Consider the following 19,323-nt stretch of genomic DNA (forward strand, 5'->3'; position numbering starts at 1 on the left):
TTTCCTTCCCATCAAACATACTCTTTAAGTTGCTTGATAAAATTTTAAATGACTTCTATCTTCATTTAATTAACTTATCTAAGAAGTCAAGAAACTAAACTGAATTTTTACATGATGTCACTTTGCCACGTAAATTGGTGTGTCTAAGCCTGAGGGTATAACAGTGGTCTTGTTCACAACTGATTGAACAGCATGCCTCAGTAGAACAGACTGGATGGTAAAAAGGAAGGAGTGAAAGATTGCTCTGTCCGAAATTCAATTTAATCTGCCTGCAAGAGATGAGAGATGGAGCATGAGGTGAGTACTGCGTGTTCCACTCAGCCTTCAGTGGTATGTAGCTCATTGAGAATTTGGAAGGAAGGCCATGGGACAAGTACTCAGAGATTAATTAGGATCTTTTACTTTTATCACCGTCAAAGACCAAATACCCTGAAAATACATTTATACAATCTTTCACAGTTTCCTAGATCTTTATTCAAGCTACTAAGGTGAAAAATTACATTACATGGATTTGTTGTTGCTGAAACCACTGAAAGAATCAGGCTTTGGGATGTAAGTCATGGTGAGCAGAACATAAGTATTGAGAGAAGGAGCAGAATGTGAGGAAAGAAGCCCTGGTAACTTGAAGAAATGATGGGGATTTCTCCTGTCTTTCACTAAAGCTGTGGGATTTAGATCCCAGATCACATTTGAATAGGAATCCAAGGGACCAAGGGTGAGGGTCAACATCTAGTTCTCATTAAAAATCTGTGCACATTTTAGTACTTAATGTTTCATCTATATTTTTTTATATTTACAAACACAATAATTCTCTTTTGAGAATATTTCATCTCAATTTTTCTTAAATAATGAGCAAATGGAAGATTATTTTAGGCTTTGCTAAACTACTTGATTGCTCCTGTTGGGCTTGGGGCAAAAAAAGTAATTGCAATGCAAAATGTGAAGTGCTTTAATATATGTGTATGTAAGATTGTAAAAGAGCATGTAAGGGAAGAAAAGTTCTTCAAGTTCACTGAATACATTCTATGCCCTTTCTGTGTCCAGTATACTTTGTCATCTCATTTAACAGACTTCCAAACAGAATGGGGAATATAGGTGTTTCTACAACACCAATAAAGAATATCCAATGAGGTGAGTTCAATGTAACTTTCCAGAAGTCCAAAAAAAAAAAAAAAAAGGAAATTCTAGACCCAAGATTAGAATCAGTTCTTTCTGATTCCAAAAGTGGCTCTTTCCCAAAGTCCATAAAGCATGGACCAACCATCCTAGCATGATTAAATAAAACTTAGGGAATGGTTGCTAGTATCTGTATATAAATTTCTCAATTTTACAGAAATGAAAGAGGGCTAGCTCTGCACAGAAAGTTGAGGTATACATAGAATTAAGTTGTCATAACTGCATAAATTTGTGTGGCAAATCCAGAGAGAAATGTTGACTCATCATTAAAGTAAATCATTGATATAACCAATGAATGACTTATAGATATAAATTTTTAAAAACATAATACAGCTTCATACATGAAATCTTCAAGGAATATATAGCTCTATTTTTGTTCATATGTATGCTGTAAAATTCATGAGTAGATTTTAAAGTGATGATGTACCATAATATGTGTGTAGATAGATAAATAGACGATAGATGGATGATAGATAGATGATTGAAATAGATACACTTGACAAAAATGCCAGGCATCATTATTCTAAGTATTTTCCATGTAGTATCTCGTTTGACCATTGCAACATACCTATAGGTAAGTATAATTTACTCTTAATTTTACAGAACTGAGCAACAGAGCTAAATAGCTTTCTCAAAATCATGTAATAACTGCACTTGAACCTATACAGAACGAATAATGTGTGTGTGTGTGTGTGTGTAATTACTATTAATGATTTGACTTTTTATAAAAATGATAAGTGAGATGATTCCAAGAAATAGTAAGGAGTGTTTTAATAAGATGAACATTTTTTTTCTGTGAGTTCCACACAATATGGCACACAGGACATTTTTATTATTTGTGGACAAAAATATTCTGCCAATTTTATGATACTCTTATGCAAACATGCTTTTGGATGATTTTCCATTTTTAATGATGTGTTCACTTTTATCTCGATCTGAACTGATAAGACTGATTACTCACCGCTTCTCCTTGGATTAAATGAATGTGTTGTCAGTTGTTTTGCTCCTGTTATACAGAAAGCTTGCTCGGCTTTTTGTGATCCACGTCTGTAAGTCCTTCTAGTTATTTTCTTTGATTTGGATCAATCACCACAGTTGCCATGGTCACCCCAGAGCAGCATGATGGCAGGCATGATAACTGGAAACCCAGGACAAGTAAGTTCTTTTGGGTGAGGGAGAAAAAAACAAACCAAATACAGGAAAGCCTAATAATGCTGACCTCATAAGGAGGAAAACTATTAAAGTTTATGAGGCAGAGAAAGCACTTCTGTAAAACAATGCAAAATTTAGGAGAAGGTATGGAATTTTGTTTCTGTTAGAGTATAAGCTTGTATGTATGAAGATATTCGGGGTGAATTTTATGGTGTGTGCATTACACCCCAATAAATTTTTAAATGTACTTTTACAGCAAAGAGAACTTATTTACCACAGTTTTACCCAATCCTGTAACCAAGATTGCTTTCTCTGTCTCAACCAGCACAGACCAAGGATGGATAGAAATAGCTAATATCCTGCTGAAGTGAATGAAGATGTTTCTAAATGTTTGTGCTTGGGTCAACTTGACTTTCAGAATCATTAGGTGTCCAGTGTCTTTTGTTGTTTCCCCAGCATCATCTTGATATTATAGGAAATAGACATAGAGAAAATCTGGAAGTGACTTGAAGATAAAGAGGCTGAAAGGGGCTTTTGAAGAAGTGCAAAGATTGAGTCTAGCAGAAATTTCTATACTAGAATATTTTTAATGATAATATCTCTGTTTTACAAGACAATTTCAATTTTGAGAAATTTTAATTAGAAGACTATTTCTTTAGTAAATATATGTAATGCCATGGTTATTCACTTAGGAGTGGTTCAAGTGCTAAATTTATTTTATTTTTATTTAATTTTTTATAAAATATTTTATTGGTTTTTTTTTTACTACAATAAAATAAATTCAGTTTTTCTCTCCATCATGGATTTTGAGTACTCATCACATACACTCAGGAGGCCTAGGTGGCTTTTGGGTTGTAGAACATGCAATAATTGTCCAAAGGCCAGATGGAAGAAAGCAAAAGCAAAAAGCAAACAGTTTCCTCAAATGCATTTTGTATTTTGTCTGCTTACACTGCTGCATCTCCCAACTGCAAGCCTGGAGCCTTACCACTCACTCACCATTCATGCACACACATACACGCACACGCACATAGAGTAGCCTTGGATCTCCACAAGGGGTTCTAGCAGTGCTTCCTGTAATTTCTCAAGTCTGTGTGTCTTTCCCTCACTTTTGTATTTTCCCTAGTTTTTTTTTTTTTTTTTTTTTTTTTTTTTTTTTTTTTTTTTTTTTTATTTATTTGACAGACAGAGACCACAAGTAGGCAGAGAGGCAGGCAGAGAGAGAGGAGGAAGCAGGCTCCCTGCTTGAGCAGAGAGCCCGATGCGGGGCTCGATCCCAGGACCGTGGGATCATGACCTGAGCTGAAGGCAGAGGCTTTAATCCACTGAGCCACCCAGGCACTCTCTCTAGGTATTTTTTTTTTTTTTTAAGGGTGGAAGCAGATATCTGTGGACTGTTATTTTTTTGTACACTAAAGAACTTGTTCAAGGATGAATTAATAGAATGATTTTTCATATCAGAATTTGTATCCTCATGCCACTGAATAAGTCTCTTTGATATCATTGAAAAATAAAAAAAATTAGGTTTTTAAAAAGTTTAGAGGTGTGGTGTATAAGGGAGTCCTGGATAGAGTGAAGTGTAAGGGGATGGATGTACTAGCAGTAGCCGAAGAAAAAATATCATAAGTGAAGAAAAATATGAGCCTAGAATTTGAAAAAGCATACACAATGCTGAGCAGAAAGGTTAAAAAAATTTTTCATAATTTGATGACTTATACTAAATTTCAAAACATCAAGAATAAAGAGAAAATCTTGAAAGGCCTCACAAAACCACACAAGCCAAATGAACTTCGAGATAGTGAAAATCCTTCTCCGAATGGCAGGTCGCTCATCAGCAACAGCAGCTGCATAAAGAGAATAGAACAAATTCTTCACATTGATAAAGGAGAAAATGCTTAAATTCAGGCTTTTAATTCAGTTTATCAGATGTTGGGGGAAATTTTTCAGATGTAAAAATTTAACGTAATTGCTACTCATAGACCCTCTCTAAATGAATTTCTCAGAAAGTAGAATCAAACAAAAATACAAAATGCAGCGAGTTTTAACTAGATGTGCTCTGGCTTGCTTGTAAAATGAAACCTGCTGTCAACTCCACCGGAACTAAAGCCCTGCAGAACTCTCTTGTTGGGAAATATTGGGTACTCAGGGCTTTGCACTGGTCTTCTGGACGAGGGCCCACTGCACTGGGACTGAGGCAAGTGTGACTGAAAAGGGCAGTTCCATCAGAATGCAGGGGTGTGGAGCTTGGTGTAAGGAAGTTAGGCAACCAGTGTTGGTACTGCATTGCTTCTTATAGGTGGCTCTGTGCTGGGTTTTGGGGGTTTTTTTTTGTTTGTTTGTTGTTGTTGTTGTTGTTTTTAATTTTATTTTTTCGTGTTCCAAGATTCATTGTTTACACACCACTGAGTTTATACTAAGGTGTGGGTAGGTAACTGGCAACAGCCAGCTCCTTTGTTCCAGGAGATGCATTCTCATGAATGTTGCCTCTCAGGGATGAGTTCCAAGAAGTGTGAATAATCTTCCCTTTGTGTGCCCCTGGAATTCTTGAGATCATAGTTTCCATGCTGTCTGCCCCCAGATTGTTTGCCTGCCTCCTCTTCAGGAGCAGCACAGTACCCTGTGCTGTATTCCAGCCAAGCCAGCGGACCTTTAAAACTCCAGGCTTTAAGCTCCGCTCATTGCAAGAATTCGTAAAATTCAGCCTCTCTGATTTTGCAAGCCAGTGTCTTTGGGGAAATGTTCTTATGCAATCCCCTGTGTGCTCCTCTCTCTCTTGTCCTTCTCTACAACCACATCTCTCTCCCCTTCATGGCACCCATGATCTATTTCTCCTCTAAAACACATATCTGACCTTCTTCGATGTGACATCCTCTGTCCTTTTAGTTACGGAGTTTTGTCATGAGCACGGCATGCAGGTGCACACATGAGTTGTGTCTTTCCACAATGTCGACTTTATTCAATCATAAAGCAAAGCTAATCACAATTATAAAGCAGGTTCAGGATTTAAAATTCAATGACATTTCACTGTGTGATTAAACTTGGCTCCTTACACAGCACACAGAGCAGAACATAGGATAAACCAGACAAAAAACAATATAATGAAAGGGTATAGGAAGTTAATAAACTAAACACAATGTCCGTCTATGGGTGCACAGTTGAGATGAGACTTATCTGGTTTGAGTCAACTCTTGGCACTTACTGCTTTTTATGTTCAAGCAGGGAAGAATCTCACTTCGTTGAGATCAGTCAGGTGGAGCCTTCAGCAGCTGAAGTTGCCTTTTTAAGTGGTCACATGGAGAAGTCATGTCTGCTGAGTCTGACAGTGTGCTGCAAAAATTCTCTCCTTTTTAAGCGGATTTAATTGGTCTTAGGCCTCCACAGACCTGTTTCTTATCAATTCTGGACTGTCTATTGATGCTGGTCCCAGTGATATCTCATAGATGTTGCACCTTTTTTTTTTTTTCTTAAGATTTTATTTATTTATTTGACAGAGATCACAAGTAGGCAGAGAGGCAGGCAGAGAGAGGGTGGAAGCAGACTCCTTGCTGAGTAGAGAGCCCGATGCAGGGCTCGATCCCAGGACCCTGGGATCATGGCCTGAGCCGAAGGCAGAGGCTTTAACCCACTGAGCCACCCAGGCGCCCCTCATAGATGCTGTACCTTTAAGTACTTGTGTCACAGGTTGTCATAGGTCATCATCTGCTTAACATGAGAGACTTCATTTTGCTCTCTACAAGTTTGTTCTGTCAGTCTTCAGGTAGACTTATAGGGTATTTAAGATAATTTGATAGTTCTTTGATTGTGTTCATGGGATGAGAGGACACTTGGGTCTTCCTACTCTGCCATCTTTCTGCCTCCCCAAGTCCTTTCTTCTGACATTTAAATGTGTGGATGGAAAACATTCCTTCTACATCTGCCAATAATTTGTCAAACAAAAAGATCTTAATCACTGCTAAAATTATTATTTTTTAAAGATTTTATTATTTATTTGACAGACAGAGATCACAAGTGGAGAGGCAAGCGGGGAAGGGGGTGCAGAGGGGAGGGAAGGAGGCAGGCTCCCTGCTGAGCAGAGAGCCCGACACCAGGCTTGATCCCAGGACCTTAAGATCATGAGCTGAGCCAAAAGCAGAGGCTTAAGCCACTGAGCCACCCAGGCAGCCCTAAAATTATTACTGTTTTTCTTTTTCTTCACCTCATAACATTTCCATGAGTGCCAAATCCCCTCTCTAATTCATTCTGCTTACCACAAATTACTGCTTTTATCTTGGCATTTCTTGTTTAAATGCATTAAATTTCCCGCTATTGCTTAAGAATAAAGAAAATGATTTATCTTACATGTTTCTTCTGTCAAATGACCTTATGACTTTACTTTCTCCCCATCTTTGATTTTGTTGATTTGTGTATCTTTCGTAGCCATTTGTCTGATCATAACCCTTTTGTTGAATGTTATACTTTCTTGACTACAATACACCATTCACACTATTTCTACCTTTGAGATAACCTTGCCTTTCCTCCCTCCTTTCAACCAGTCTAAGTGATCTTTTCCACCATTCCTCCTCTGAACAGCTACAGTGGTCATTGGTACTTTCCATCTTTGCATTTTATAAGGCCATTGTATCCCTTATTACTTTATGATATAGATGCTTTTTTTAAAACTCTTTTTTTTTTAAGATTTTATTTATTTTACAAAGAGAGAGATCACAAGTAGGCAGAGAGGCAAGCAGAGAGAGAGGGGGAAGCAGGCTCCTCCATGAGCAGAGAGCCCGATGCAGGCCTTGATCCCAGGACCCTGAGATCCTGACCTGAGCCAAAGGCAGAGGCTTAACCCACTGAGCCATCCAGGCACCTAATATAGATGCTTTTAATGAGATATTTAAAATTGATTATTATGAAGGAGAATAAATGAAAATATTCAGGCAGGGTTTCTCTGCAAATTTTACAGTAGATATTTATTTATTTTTCAGTTTGCAAGTTGGAAAAATGCTGGATGTTATACCTTTGTATGTGCATCATACTTCTCATAGTGGTCATTCTTGTGATAGCAGGTGAGTGGCTGAGCTCATAAACTTTCTATGATTCTTTGTGCCCATTAGGGTCAATCCTTCAAAACTAATCCTAGATCTCTCAATTCTGAAGTAACAAAAAGCTCTTATAGAGACAAATTCTCAGGTTCCTACTAGTTTGGCAGGTTTTACCATACTCCTTGTCTCTCTCAAAAATACTCTTTTTTAAAAGATTTTATTTGTTTGACAGAGGGAGAGAGAGAGAGAGAGAGAGAGAGAGAGAGAGAGAACACAAGTAGAGGGCGTGGCAGAGAGAGAGGATGAGGACCCCAGGATCATGACCTGAGCTGAAGGCAGAGGCTTTACTGACTAAGCCACCCAGGCGCCCCTCTCAAAAATGCTCTTGGGTCTTCTCTTGATACCAGCCATTCTGACTGGGATGAGGTGATATTTCATTATGGTTTTGATTTGAGTTTCCCTAATGATTAGCGATGTTGAGCATTCTTTTATTGTCTGTTAGCCATCTGCATGTCTTCTTTGGAAAAATATCTATTCAGGTCCTCTCTTTATTTTTTAATTGGATTATTTGGGGTTATGAGTTATTTGTATATTTTGGATATTAACTCCTTATTGGATATATCATTTGTAAATGAATACATAAAGAAGACATGATATATAAACATAATGGAATATTATTCAGACATTAAAAGAATGAAATCTTGCCATTGTGACAACATGGATAGAGCTAAGGGTATTGTGTGAGGTGAAGCAAGACAAAGAAATATGCCATATTACTTCAATTATATGTAGAATCTAGCAAGTAAAATAAAATAAACAAAAAACAGACTCAGACTCAAAAATACAGAGAACAAACTGATGGTTTCCAGAGGGAGGGGGTTGAGGGAATGAGCAAAATAGGTGAAAGGCATTAAGAGGTACAAATTTCTAGTTATAAAATAGATAAGTTACAGAGATTAAAAATTCAGCATCAGGAATATAGTCAAGAATATAATAACTTTGTAAGGTGACATATGGTAACTATATTTATCACGGTGAGCATTTTGTAATATATAAAATTGACAAATCACTATGTTGCATACCTGAAATTAATATATTTATGCTTCAATTTAAAAAGAAAATTAAAAACTAGCACTGGTGGCTTAGTCAGTAAAGCAAGCAACTTGATCTCTGAGTCATGAGTTTGAACCTCACATTGGGTGTAGAGATCGCTTAACAAAAAACAAAAACTAAATATCCTAAATCTCACATTACAGTTATGTTCCCAAATTTATAGACGTTCTTAATCTTTAAGTATAGTAATAATAAATTCTACACTTGATCTTAGCCAAAAGGCCGAGAAGCGAAGTATAGTAATAATAAATTCTAAAGTGACCACCAGATAACAACAGCATTAGTTATGTTTTTTAATGGAGCATACTTTGCAACAGTTGAAGAACCAATGCTAATTATACTATATTTATTATATTTAATTCTCACAAAAACAAGAACAACTATAATTATGAAATCCATTTACAGGCAAAGAAATAGAAGCCAGAGTGAGTAAGTTGCCTCTCACAAATAACAAATTCCAGAGCCAGAATTGAGACTCTTCTTGTTTGGCTGGCTCTAATTCCTCGTATTTTAACCACCTTGCAATAAAGCCTATATAGCTGCAGTATCTCTTTGCTCTTATTTCTCTTGGATTAAGATTAAGTTATATTACTAATAGTTGTTCCATGATATATGTATTATGTTAAAAGAAAAAAAAATGAAATAAAGGCACAAGTGATTTGTGGTGATTTTGTCTATTGGAGTAGATATGTAAAAATGAAGATACTAATTTTCTTCTGGACATTAATGGCTCATTTTGTGAAAATAATTCAAAGATGGGTTTTAAAATTCCTGATCCATGTAATAGTCTCAGAATTTTATTTTCCATATGCATGTTTCACTTAATATAACACTTAAGTTGGCACTTACATTAAAATAACATTTAGCACTCTTGATTTTTATTTTCTTTGTCATTCACAGAGTACCAGTACTGTTCTTGCATATAGCTTTTTCTGTCATTATAGCGTCCTTGGAGCTCAATGTTATTGATATTTAAATATCTAGTAGTTAAATAATTATATTATTAGTATTATTATTATTTTAGTGACCTCTATACCCCACGTGGGGTGGGAACTCATGACTCAGAGATCAAGAGTCCCAAGCACTTTTGAACTGAGCCAGCAGGTGCCCCAGAGTTTAAATATTTATAAAGAAGTGTTTCTATAAGAAACCTTTAGATTCATTCATTAATTAATTTAAAAAATTGAAACACAATATATTTCATTACCTAGGTATGGTAGCCTGGATCTGCTTTCAAATATTTATATATATTTAAGTATATATATATATATATATATATATATATATATATATTTATATTTAAATAAATAAATAAAACGTTATGTATTATACATCATGGCAAATGAGGAGAAAAGGCTTTGGAGTTGACCTGACAGTTGAACATTTACTTGGTTCTTTGCTAGTTACATTACCTTGTTCAAACACTTGAAGGGTAAGGACTTTATCTTATTCTGATTACTCAACACCTAATAAAACCTTGAAAAAGAAAATTTTCAAAACACTCTATGCAGAAATCAGTTCCTCATGATTCCAGCTTCTTTGGCACTGAATATTGGTGAAGTAGAACAAATGTTTTACTAACTCATATTCCAATGATTTGTTGTCATGTACAGTGAGTTTTACTTCCCTATCTTGGATGACCTTTCTTGTCTATAAGCATTTTATTTCTCAAGGTAAAGGTGAGCTTTCTTACCCTAGTCTGTGAGGCCTAATTTGTATTTATGTCTCTAGGACTTTTGTCAGTTGTTAAATTTTATACATTGTTTTTGGGAGGATGTCAGTATAGACTATGAGAGGCCAGTAGTTCCATTCTTCAAAGTAGAAGCCAGGGAAATTGGATAAACTATGGACTGCCCAACCATTAAGTGGTTTTCCTTACAGACAGCTGAACTGAATTTGTCCATCATCCTATGAGTGAAGTTAATTTTACAGACTGCAAACCACAGGAGTAAAAATAAACCTGATTCATCAGAATGAAAGAAATACTCTTTAACTTACTTTTTAATCTGATAATTTCTTTCTTTTTTCAATATTTCCAGTATTTTTCAAATGTCCCAAAACTGTGGAGTGTTCAGGTGAATGGATTGGAGTAAGAAAAAAGTGTTTCTATTTTTCCAGTGATACCAAAAATTGGACAGCCAGTGAACAATTTTGCCTTTCACAGGGATCAGAACTTGCTCATATTGATACACAAGAGGATATGGTAAGAAAAGGGGAAAGTTCTTAACCATTTCAGAGCTTAAGTTTGTACAAAGAGAATAAAAATGGTAAAAGTGAATATGAAAATATATGTCAGACAGTGTTCTAAGTGTAACTATAAAACTCATGTAAACTAACCAGTGCCTATGAAGTACATATGAAAATACCTGTATTTTATAGCTGAAGACAGTTAGGCACAGAGATATAATGTAACATAGCCATTGTCTCACAGCCAGAACTTGTTGAACTGGGATTTGAACTTAGTCAAATTAGCTGGTGATGTTATGTCATTAATAATAATGCATGCTGTTTATATAGCTAACTGACTTTATTTGATGTTCTTAAATTATTAAATGGGTAGTTTTTAATACCTTTAAATTTTTATTCTGCCAAGAATGGCCTGGAAAAATTAAAACCAAAAAATAGATATGGCTCTTAGAATTTAGGCTGAGGATCTGAGGGAAATAGCAGTTTGAAGAACATAAGACCACGGACAGAAGTGAAAAAACACGAAGAAGAGGGACTTGGGCTCTAGGAACACTGGATGAGAGAATATGTTTCTTTATAAAGAGAGCTGACTAAACTCTATATAGCAAGGAGCCAAGAGAAGAGAAATGAAATCTATCATTCAATATATTTTTATTGCAATAAATCATAATCATCCAGAAGTTAGTTTGTTTTCTGATTATATGAGAAAACCTAAAGAAGCAATAACATTCTTATTTTGGTATCTCCTCAAAGGACAGTTAGGTGATCCTTGAACAATACAGGCTTGAACTGTGCAGGTCCACTTAAATGCAGATTATTTTCAGCAAACAGTACAGCACTGTAAGTGTATTTTCTCTTCCTTGTGATTTTCTGAACAACATTTTGTTTTTTCTAGTTTACTACTTTATTGTAAGAAAGCAGTATATAATATATATAGCATACAAAATATGGGTTAATTGCTTATCTTAGCAATAATGCTTTGTGTCAATAGTAAGCTATTAGTAGTTGAATTTGGGGGGAATCAAGAGTTATGCTTAGGTTTTCAACTGCATGGCAGAATTGTTCAAGGATCAAATGTAGTTTATGACTGAATTTTCCTATTTTTAGCAGTCGTTATACTTTCTATTAAACACTTTCCCCCTGAAATACCTCCTCTGTGACTTTTGAGAGAGGACCTGTTCATAAAACAAAATGGAAACATTAGTTCTCTGTCACTCTTACAAACGTTCTGTATCAGTTCCTAGAGAAAATGCTCAGCTCCTGATTTTGTCATCCAAACACACACAAACATCTTATCAGTTTATAGTCTCCGTCATTCACTCTGTGACTAAAACATACTGTTGGCCCAGTTTGGAGGAAATTAATTCAAATACGTTTTCCTCATCAATTTCTCATTTGAGAGATAGAAATTACCCCTAAAGATAATTTGAGACAGTGCAGTTCAGAAAATTGCAATGACTTGATGAAAGTCACTCTATTGCTTACAGATTTTTAAGAAGTGAAAGAGCAAAGTGAAAATCTTTCTGATAAACTAACCTAATATCCCTACTTGTTGCTGAAGAAGCATTAGGTCATGCAGATTAGGATGTAAACCATAAGGATAGGAAGGTTGGGATGAGAAGTGTGTTCAGCAATGTGATCTAAAATATTATGTAATGGATAATACCCTGATTTTTGTGAAAGGAGTTTTTGAGGAGACACGCAGGAACTTTTATGCACTGGATTGGATTGAACAGAAAACAAGGAGAATCTTGGAAATGGACAAATGGTACCATATTCAACCCTTGGTGAGTTTCAATTTTAGTAGGAAAGGTTTTATTCTGATATGCAAACATTTTAAATAATTTTAAGTGCATTATTATAAAGAAATTTTTCTATTATCTATGTGCAATTACCTTTCTTAGTCTTCACCCTGAGACATGTGCCCTTTCACATCGAAACATACCTTAGAGCAACCTATCTTCCTTCTACTTTAAGTGATACACAGTGAAATTTTTCTTCTGTTTTATTTTTGTTTCTTATTTCATTTTTTTAAATTTATTTTTTATTTATTTACAGTATTCATTATTTTTTGCACCACACCAAGTGCTCCATGCAATCCGTGCCCTCTATAGTACCCACCACCTGGTACCCCGACCTCCCACCCCCCGCCCCTTCAAAACCCTCAGATCATTTTTTCAGAGTCCATAGTCTCGCATGGTTCACCTCCCCTTCCAATTTCCCCCAACTCCCTTCTCCTCTCTATCTCATTTTATTTTTATTGCCAAAGTCTTGCTAATAAACACTTCTTTCGCTAATTCAAATTCAATTTTTTTTTTCAAATTTCAAGCCAAACCACATGTATTACTTGCATTTTCTTTTTTTAGAGAAAGTGCAAGTATCTTATTTATTCGTTTATTTGACAGAGAAAAAGTAAAAGCAAGGGAAGTAGCAGAGGGAGAGGGAGAAGCAGGCTCCCCATGGAGCAGAGAGCGAAATGTAGGGCTTGATCCCAGGACCCTGGGATCATGACCTGAGATGAAAGCAGATGTTTAAGCAACTGAGCTACCCAGTTGCCCCTACTCGCACCTTTATTAAATGAGTTTATTTATACAGGATCTCTTCTTTTTTTATTGTGTTATGCTAGGCACCATACATTATATCATTAGGGTTTTTTTACTTAATTAATTTATTTTCAGCATAACAGTATTCAGTATTTTTTCACCACACCCAGTGCTCCATGCAATCCGTGCCTTCTATAATTCCCACCACCTGGTACCCCAACCTCCCACATCCCCGCCACTTCAAACCCCTCAGATTGTTTTTCAGGGTCCATAGTCTCTCATGATTTACCTCCCCTTTCAATTTACCCCAACTCCCTTCTCCTCTCTAACTCCCCATGTCCTCCATGCTATTTGTTATGCTCCACAAATAAGTGTATCATTAGTTTTTGATGTAGTTAGTGTTCCATAATTCATTGTATGCCTATAACACCCAGTGCTCCATGCAATCCATGCCACAAGATCTCTGTTTTAAAAAGTGACCACATTGTTGTCTTTAACTTTCCGTAAGTCCATTGTAAACCATATTATTTATTTATTTAACTGTTACTGAGTAATGTTGTTTTCTCACTTGCATACTATTATAACTGAAAATAAACCTGTGTGACTTTTCTTTTCTATCCACATACTCCTGCCTTAATATTTCATCAACTGCTAGATAAACAGTGGGAACCAATTAAAAAATATTAAAATATGTGAGATAAGATAAATTACACTTACTATGAAAAAAGGAAAAACTCCATAACAGCAAATCCATAAAATTAATATAGCGATTAGTCTCTTCGATTTCTATCTCAGTACATTTTTCAAATGCATCAAATGAATATAAATCTTATTTCTTACTTCCAGAAAGGAGCATTGGCTGAAAATATGCCAGAAAACTGCTTTAAAGAAACTCCAGAGATCTTTCAATTTAGCAAACACAGTCTCTCCTGATAGATGGATGAAAATAGATATAGATAGATAAATAAATATAGACATTGACTTATATCCATATTCATGGTTTATCCATGTCCATCTATACCTATAGCTGACTTTCTATTTATTGTTCTAAATAATGTTACAGTTTATACTAAGAATTATAATTAAATACCTACATTTAGTCTTCCATTTCTTTGATGTACCAGATGTTTTTTTGTGTAGCATATGGTGATGAGTGACCATGGAGCTCAATGTTTTGTGTAAAATGTTTCAGAGTACTTGAATCTCAATTTTATTCTTGAGTACAGCTGTAAGTGGTTCTCAAACTAATTTTAATGGTTCTTTTCAGGTTTGAAATTAGTGGGAATGGATCCTTTGCTTTTCTGAATGCTGATGGAGTCCATAGTTCTAGGGGATTTATTGATATTAAGTGGATTTGCAGCAAACCTCAATTTTAATTGAGCAAAAAAACTGGAAAATGACTATCACACTTCCGAGATAAAGAAAAGGCCTAGGTAGGTAATAGTTCTCACTAGTTATGCTGTTGAATACTGAATTTTGCAGATTTTAAACAAAGGAATTAAAAACTGTTGAATGAAAGAACCTCATCAAAACAAGACACACAACTGCCCATTATAAGCACAAATCAGGAAACTTCTACTAAAGAGAAGCAAATAAAGTAATCACAAATAATTAGATGACCTGCAACTGCAATAATGATTTTAAGCAAATTTAAAGAGATCTATGTTGATAGACCAGCCAACATTTACTTAGCTTAAGAGTTAGAGAAATATATGTGTTCCAAATGTGTAAATATTACAAAATACTAACAATAATAACTTTGGTGAAAAGAAATGCTACAAGAGAATAACCTATGAAAAGACATTCACTTCAATGACATAAAAACAAGGAAAAACCCACCCATAAGGATCCTAACTCTATCAGTAAAAATCACTGATAAATGATCAGAATTATATATTAAATTATAAAGCTCACTCAAAGCAATCTACAGATTCAATGCAATCTTCATCAAAATACCAATGGCATATTTCACAGAATTAGAACCAAGAATCTTAAAATCTGTATGGGATCACAAAAGACTCCAAAGCAATCTTGAGGAAGAAGAAAAAAAACAAAAAAAAAAAGCTGGAGGCATCCCACTCCCTGATTTCAAACTATGCTACCGAGCTGTAGTAATCAAAATAGTATGGTACTGGCACAAAAACAGATTCATGGATCAATGAAATAGAATAGACACCCCAGAAATGAAACCCACACTTATATGTCAATTAACCTCTGACAAAGGAGGTACAAATATAAAATGGGGAAAAGACAGTCATTTCAATAAATAATGTTGAAAAAACTGGACACTAAATGCCAAGGAATGAAACTGACCACTATCTTACACCATAAACAAAAATAAATTCAAATTGACTGAAAGGCTTTACTATAAGACCTGAAACCATAAAACTCTTAGAAGAAAACAGAGATGGTAAGCCATTTGAAATCAGAATTTTTTTTTTTTTTTTGGACCAGTGTCCTCAGACAAAGCAACAAAAGCTAAAATAAACAAATGAGATTACTCAAACTTAGAGATCTTTTGCACAGTGAAGAAAAACATTAACAAAATGAGAAGATATCTTGAACTTTAAAAAAAAAAATCTATACTTTTATTGCCATTCTGGTCAAAATTACACCAGTATTTTTCTCTTTTATTTAATTTATTTTTTATTTTCAGTATTCATTATTTTTGCACCACACCCAGTGCTCCATGCTATCCGTGCCCTCTATAATACCCACCACCTGGTACCCCGACCTCCCATCCCCTGCTCTTTCAAAACCCTCAGATTGTTTTTCAGAGTCTCTCATGGTGCACCTCCCCTTCCAATTTACCCCAACTTCCTTCTCCTCTCTATCTCCCCATTTCCTCAATGCTATTTGTTATACTCCAAAAATAAGTGAAACCATATGATAATTGACTCTCTCTGCTTGACATATTTCACTCAGCATAATCTCTTCCAGTACTGTCCATGTTGCTACAAAAGTTGGGCATTCATCCTTTCTGATGGAGGCATACTACTCCATAGTGTATATGGACCACATCTTCCTTATCCAATCATCCGTTGAAGGGCATCTTGGTTCTTTCCACAGTTCGGTGACCGTGGCCATTGCTGCTATAAACATTGGGGTACAGATGGCCCTTCTTTTCACGACATCTGTATCTTTGGGGTAAATACCCAGGAGTGCAATGGCAGGGTCATAGGGAAGTTCTATTTTTAATTTCTTGAGGAATCTCCACATTGTTCTCCAAAGAGGCTGCACCAACTTGCATTCCCACCAACAGTGTAAGAGGGTTCCCCTTTCTCCACATCCCCTCCAACACATGTTGTTTCCTGTCTTGCTAAATTTGGCCATTCTAACTGGTGTAAGGTGATATCTCAATGTAGTTTTAATTTGAATCTCCCTGATGGCTAGTGATGATGAACATTTTTTTTCATGTGTCGGATAACCATTTGTATGTCTTCATTGGAGAAGTGTCTGTCCATATCTTCTGCCCATTTTTTGATATGATTGTCTGTTTTGTGTGTGTTGAGTTTGGAAAAAAGACAGTCTCTTCAATAAATGGTGCTGGGAAAACTGGGCAGCTATATGTAGAAGAATGAAACTCGACCATTCTTTTACACCGTACACAAAGATAAACTCAAAATGGATAAAAGACCTCAATGTGAGACGGGAATCCATCAGAATCCTAGAGGAGAACATAGGCAGTAATCTCTTCGATATCAGCCACAGCAACTTCTTTCAAGATATGTCTCCAAAGGCAAAGGGAACAAAAGCGAAAATGAACTTTTGGGACTTCATCAAATTCAAAAGCTTCTGCACAGCAAAGGAAACAGTCAAGAAAACAAAGAGGCAACCCACGGAATGGGAGAAGATATTTGCAAATGATAGTACAGAGAAAAGGTTGATATCCAGGATCTATAATGAACTCCTCAAAAACCAGTATTTTTCAAAGAGCTGGAGCAAATAATCCTAAAATTCATATGGAATCAGAAGAGATCCCGAATTGCTAAGGAATTTTGAAAAAGAAAAACAAAACTGGGGGCATCATGTTATCTGATTTCAAGCTTTACTACAAAGCTGTGATCACCAAGACATCACGGTACTCACATAAAAACAGACACATAGACCAGTGGAACAGAGTAGAGAGCCCAGATATGGACCCTCAACTCTATGGTCAAATAATAATTAATTTCATGTATTTAAAGCACATTTGTATTTCAAAATAAATGTAACAGTTTGTGTCCACTATATACGTAAGGTCATTATTTAACTCCTCCAAGTTGACCATAGTAAATTATAAACCATCAGGAATTTATACCCTAATAACTGTGAATCAAAGAAAAAAATAAAACAAAAATATGACATAACTATGATATACACCTGAAATAAATGGGATACATGTCAATTATACTTCAATTTAAAATATTACAAAGCTTAGACAGTTGAATATAAACTATAGTAATAATATCAAAGGCGATCAAACAATAGATTATTGGGGAAAAAAAAATCTATTTCCCAAGTAAGGACAAGAAAATAGGATAGGCTTATCACATATATCTGGGTGCGGTTATAAAATTCAAATTCTGCAGGGCATTCAAAAAACACCAAAATCACCTATATTAGATTAGTTGAGTTTAAATTCTTGCCTAGGTAACTACGAATTATTATTAGTAACTAGGTAACTATAAATTACTCATAATCTATGAATGTAGGAGAGAATGTGAGTGTAGGTGGATGAGAAAAAGTAGGGTGGAGAAGCTGGGAGGAAAAGAGTATCTATATTACAAACACATGGGGACATGTCCTTGCATATTTTTAACTGAGGCTTACTTCCTTAATTAGATACAGTTGAAACTTTCTGATAAATAAAAAGAGACTCTTGCAAGCTGACTAGTTGATGTTCACCCTGGTATTATATGGGAACAAAAATAACTTAGCAAATGTTGGCATGTAATCACGTATGGGCCATTATATCTGTGCATGATGTTATCAAGAAAACATGAAAATAATGTATTTTAGGATGCCACTGTATATTACAGTTGTATGTATTAAATTCTGGTTCAGTTCAAGTTTTATTTGATTCATAATACAGGTTTTATTTTTAGTGTTGGTCCATGGCTACAAACTAATTTTGTAATTTGTTTAGTAATTTAGAGTAATACACTCCCTTTTTCTTTTTCTTTGAATACATGAAAGGAAATTAAGAAACTTCACATTGTATAGAATTTCAGTTATAAACTAAGGGGTGAAATCATTTGTAATATAATTTTAAATATAAATGATATATAAATTTGATTAAAGGGAAATGAATTATGGAATCACATTAAAAAGAAGATTCTATATTACCTCAAATAGACATCTCATGCTGACAACATCTGAGTACTTAGTACCAGCTGAAAGTTTGATTTCTTTCTGATAAAAATTGAAGACAGTTACTTTGGCGGAAAAGCCCACCATGAAGAAAAAAAAAATGTTATATCTATGTGTGTAGTCTCTTACTTCACTAGATGCTCAGGAGTTAGAACCCAAGAAACAGGACAAGAAGATTAAATTTAATTATTTTTTAGATATTGAAAATTATTTTTTAGATATTAAAATAATGGAAAAATGGGGGGGTGTTTAAAAATTAGTTTTATTTCCTCATTTTGAAAGATTATTTCTATACGGAATATTTGAAAGCATTATATTTGTATTGTTAAAAAAGAGCCAACAGGCCCAGAAGAGTGAGCCTGTATCACCAAACCAAAATTTAATACCTAATCTAATTGCAGTTTTAAACTCCTCAGGAATATAATTTTAACTGGTTGAGAATTTTCTGGTCAACACTAGTGAGGTAATCCACCTGATAGCCCCAAATAATCTTTTGTTGCTACTTTGTCTTGTTTTGTTTGCTTTGTTGTTGTTTATGACTTCCTTGTTTTAGCCTGTCTGCCTTTAAAAACCTTTTTTTTTTTCCCTGTAGCTCACTGAAGCTCCTTTTTACTTGCTAGATGGGGGTGCTACCAGTTCATCAGTCATTGAATAAAGCCAACTAGATCTTCAGATTTACTTGGTCGATTTTTGGTTTTTAATAATAAAGAAAAGAAATAAATTTACATTCCACTTAAAAATAAAGGCAATATTTCATGGTTAAAATATTTTGTGTT

At 35.1% G+C, this 19,323-nt stretch overlaps 1 protein-coding gene across 2 annotated transcripts; it reads left to right on the forward strand.

Moving 5' to 3' along the window:
- The first annotated feature begins 1,643 nt into the window (after positions 1 to 1,643).
- Positions 1,644 to 19,225, forward strand: CLEC2A (C-type lectin domain family 2 member A). 2 transcript variants are annotated; one of them, XR_009356789.1, is made up of 6 exons: positions 1,644 to 2,331; positions 7,296 to 7,376; positions 10,505 to 10,668; positions 12,336 to 12,439; positions 14,463 to 14,628; positions 19,140 to 19,225. XR_009356789.1 is itself a non-coding variant. In XM_059186163.1 (5 exons), the coding sequence occupies exons 1-5, from the start codon at positions 2,277 to 2,279 to the stop codon at positions 14,569 to 14,571; spliced, it is 513 nt and encodes a 170-aa protein (XP_059042146.1). In that variant the 5' UTR covers positions 1,644 to 2,276; the 3' UTR covers positions 14,572 to 17,485. The 2 variants fall into 2 exon arrangements, 1 of the variants encoding a protein (XP_059042146.1); XM_059186163.1 differs by lacking the exon at positions 19,140 to 19,225 and having other exon boundaries at positions 14,463 to 17,485.
- The last annotated feature ends 98 nt before the right edge of the window (positions 19,226 to 19,323 follow it).

This window comes from Mustela lutreola, chromosome 8 (genome assembly GCF_030435805.1).
Source record: "Mustela lutreola isolate mMusLut2 chromosome 8, mMusLut2.pri, whole genome shotgun sequence".
Lineage (NCBI taxonomy): Eukaryota > Metazoa > Chordata > Mammalia > Carnivora > Mustelidae > Mustela > Mustela lutreola.

Coding starts and splice junctions, on each gene's coding strand:
- CLEC2A (XM_059186163.1), top strand. CDS start 2,277: ATGGTCACCCCAGAGCAGCATGATGGCAGGCATGATAACTGGAAACCC. Junction 7,377..10,504: donor GGTCATTCTTGTGATAGCAG/GTGAGTGGCTGA, acceptor CAATATTTCCAG/TATTTTTCAAATGTCCCAAA. Junction 12,440..14,462: donor GGTACCATATTCAACCCTTG/GTGAGTTTCAAT, acceptor GGTTCTTTTCAG/GTTTGAAATTAGTGGGAATG.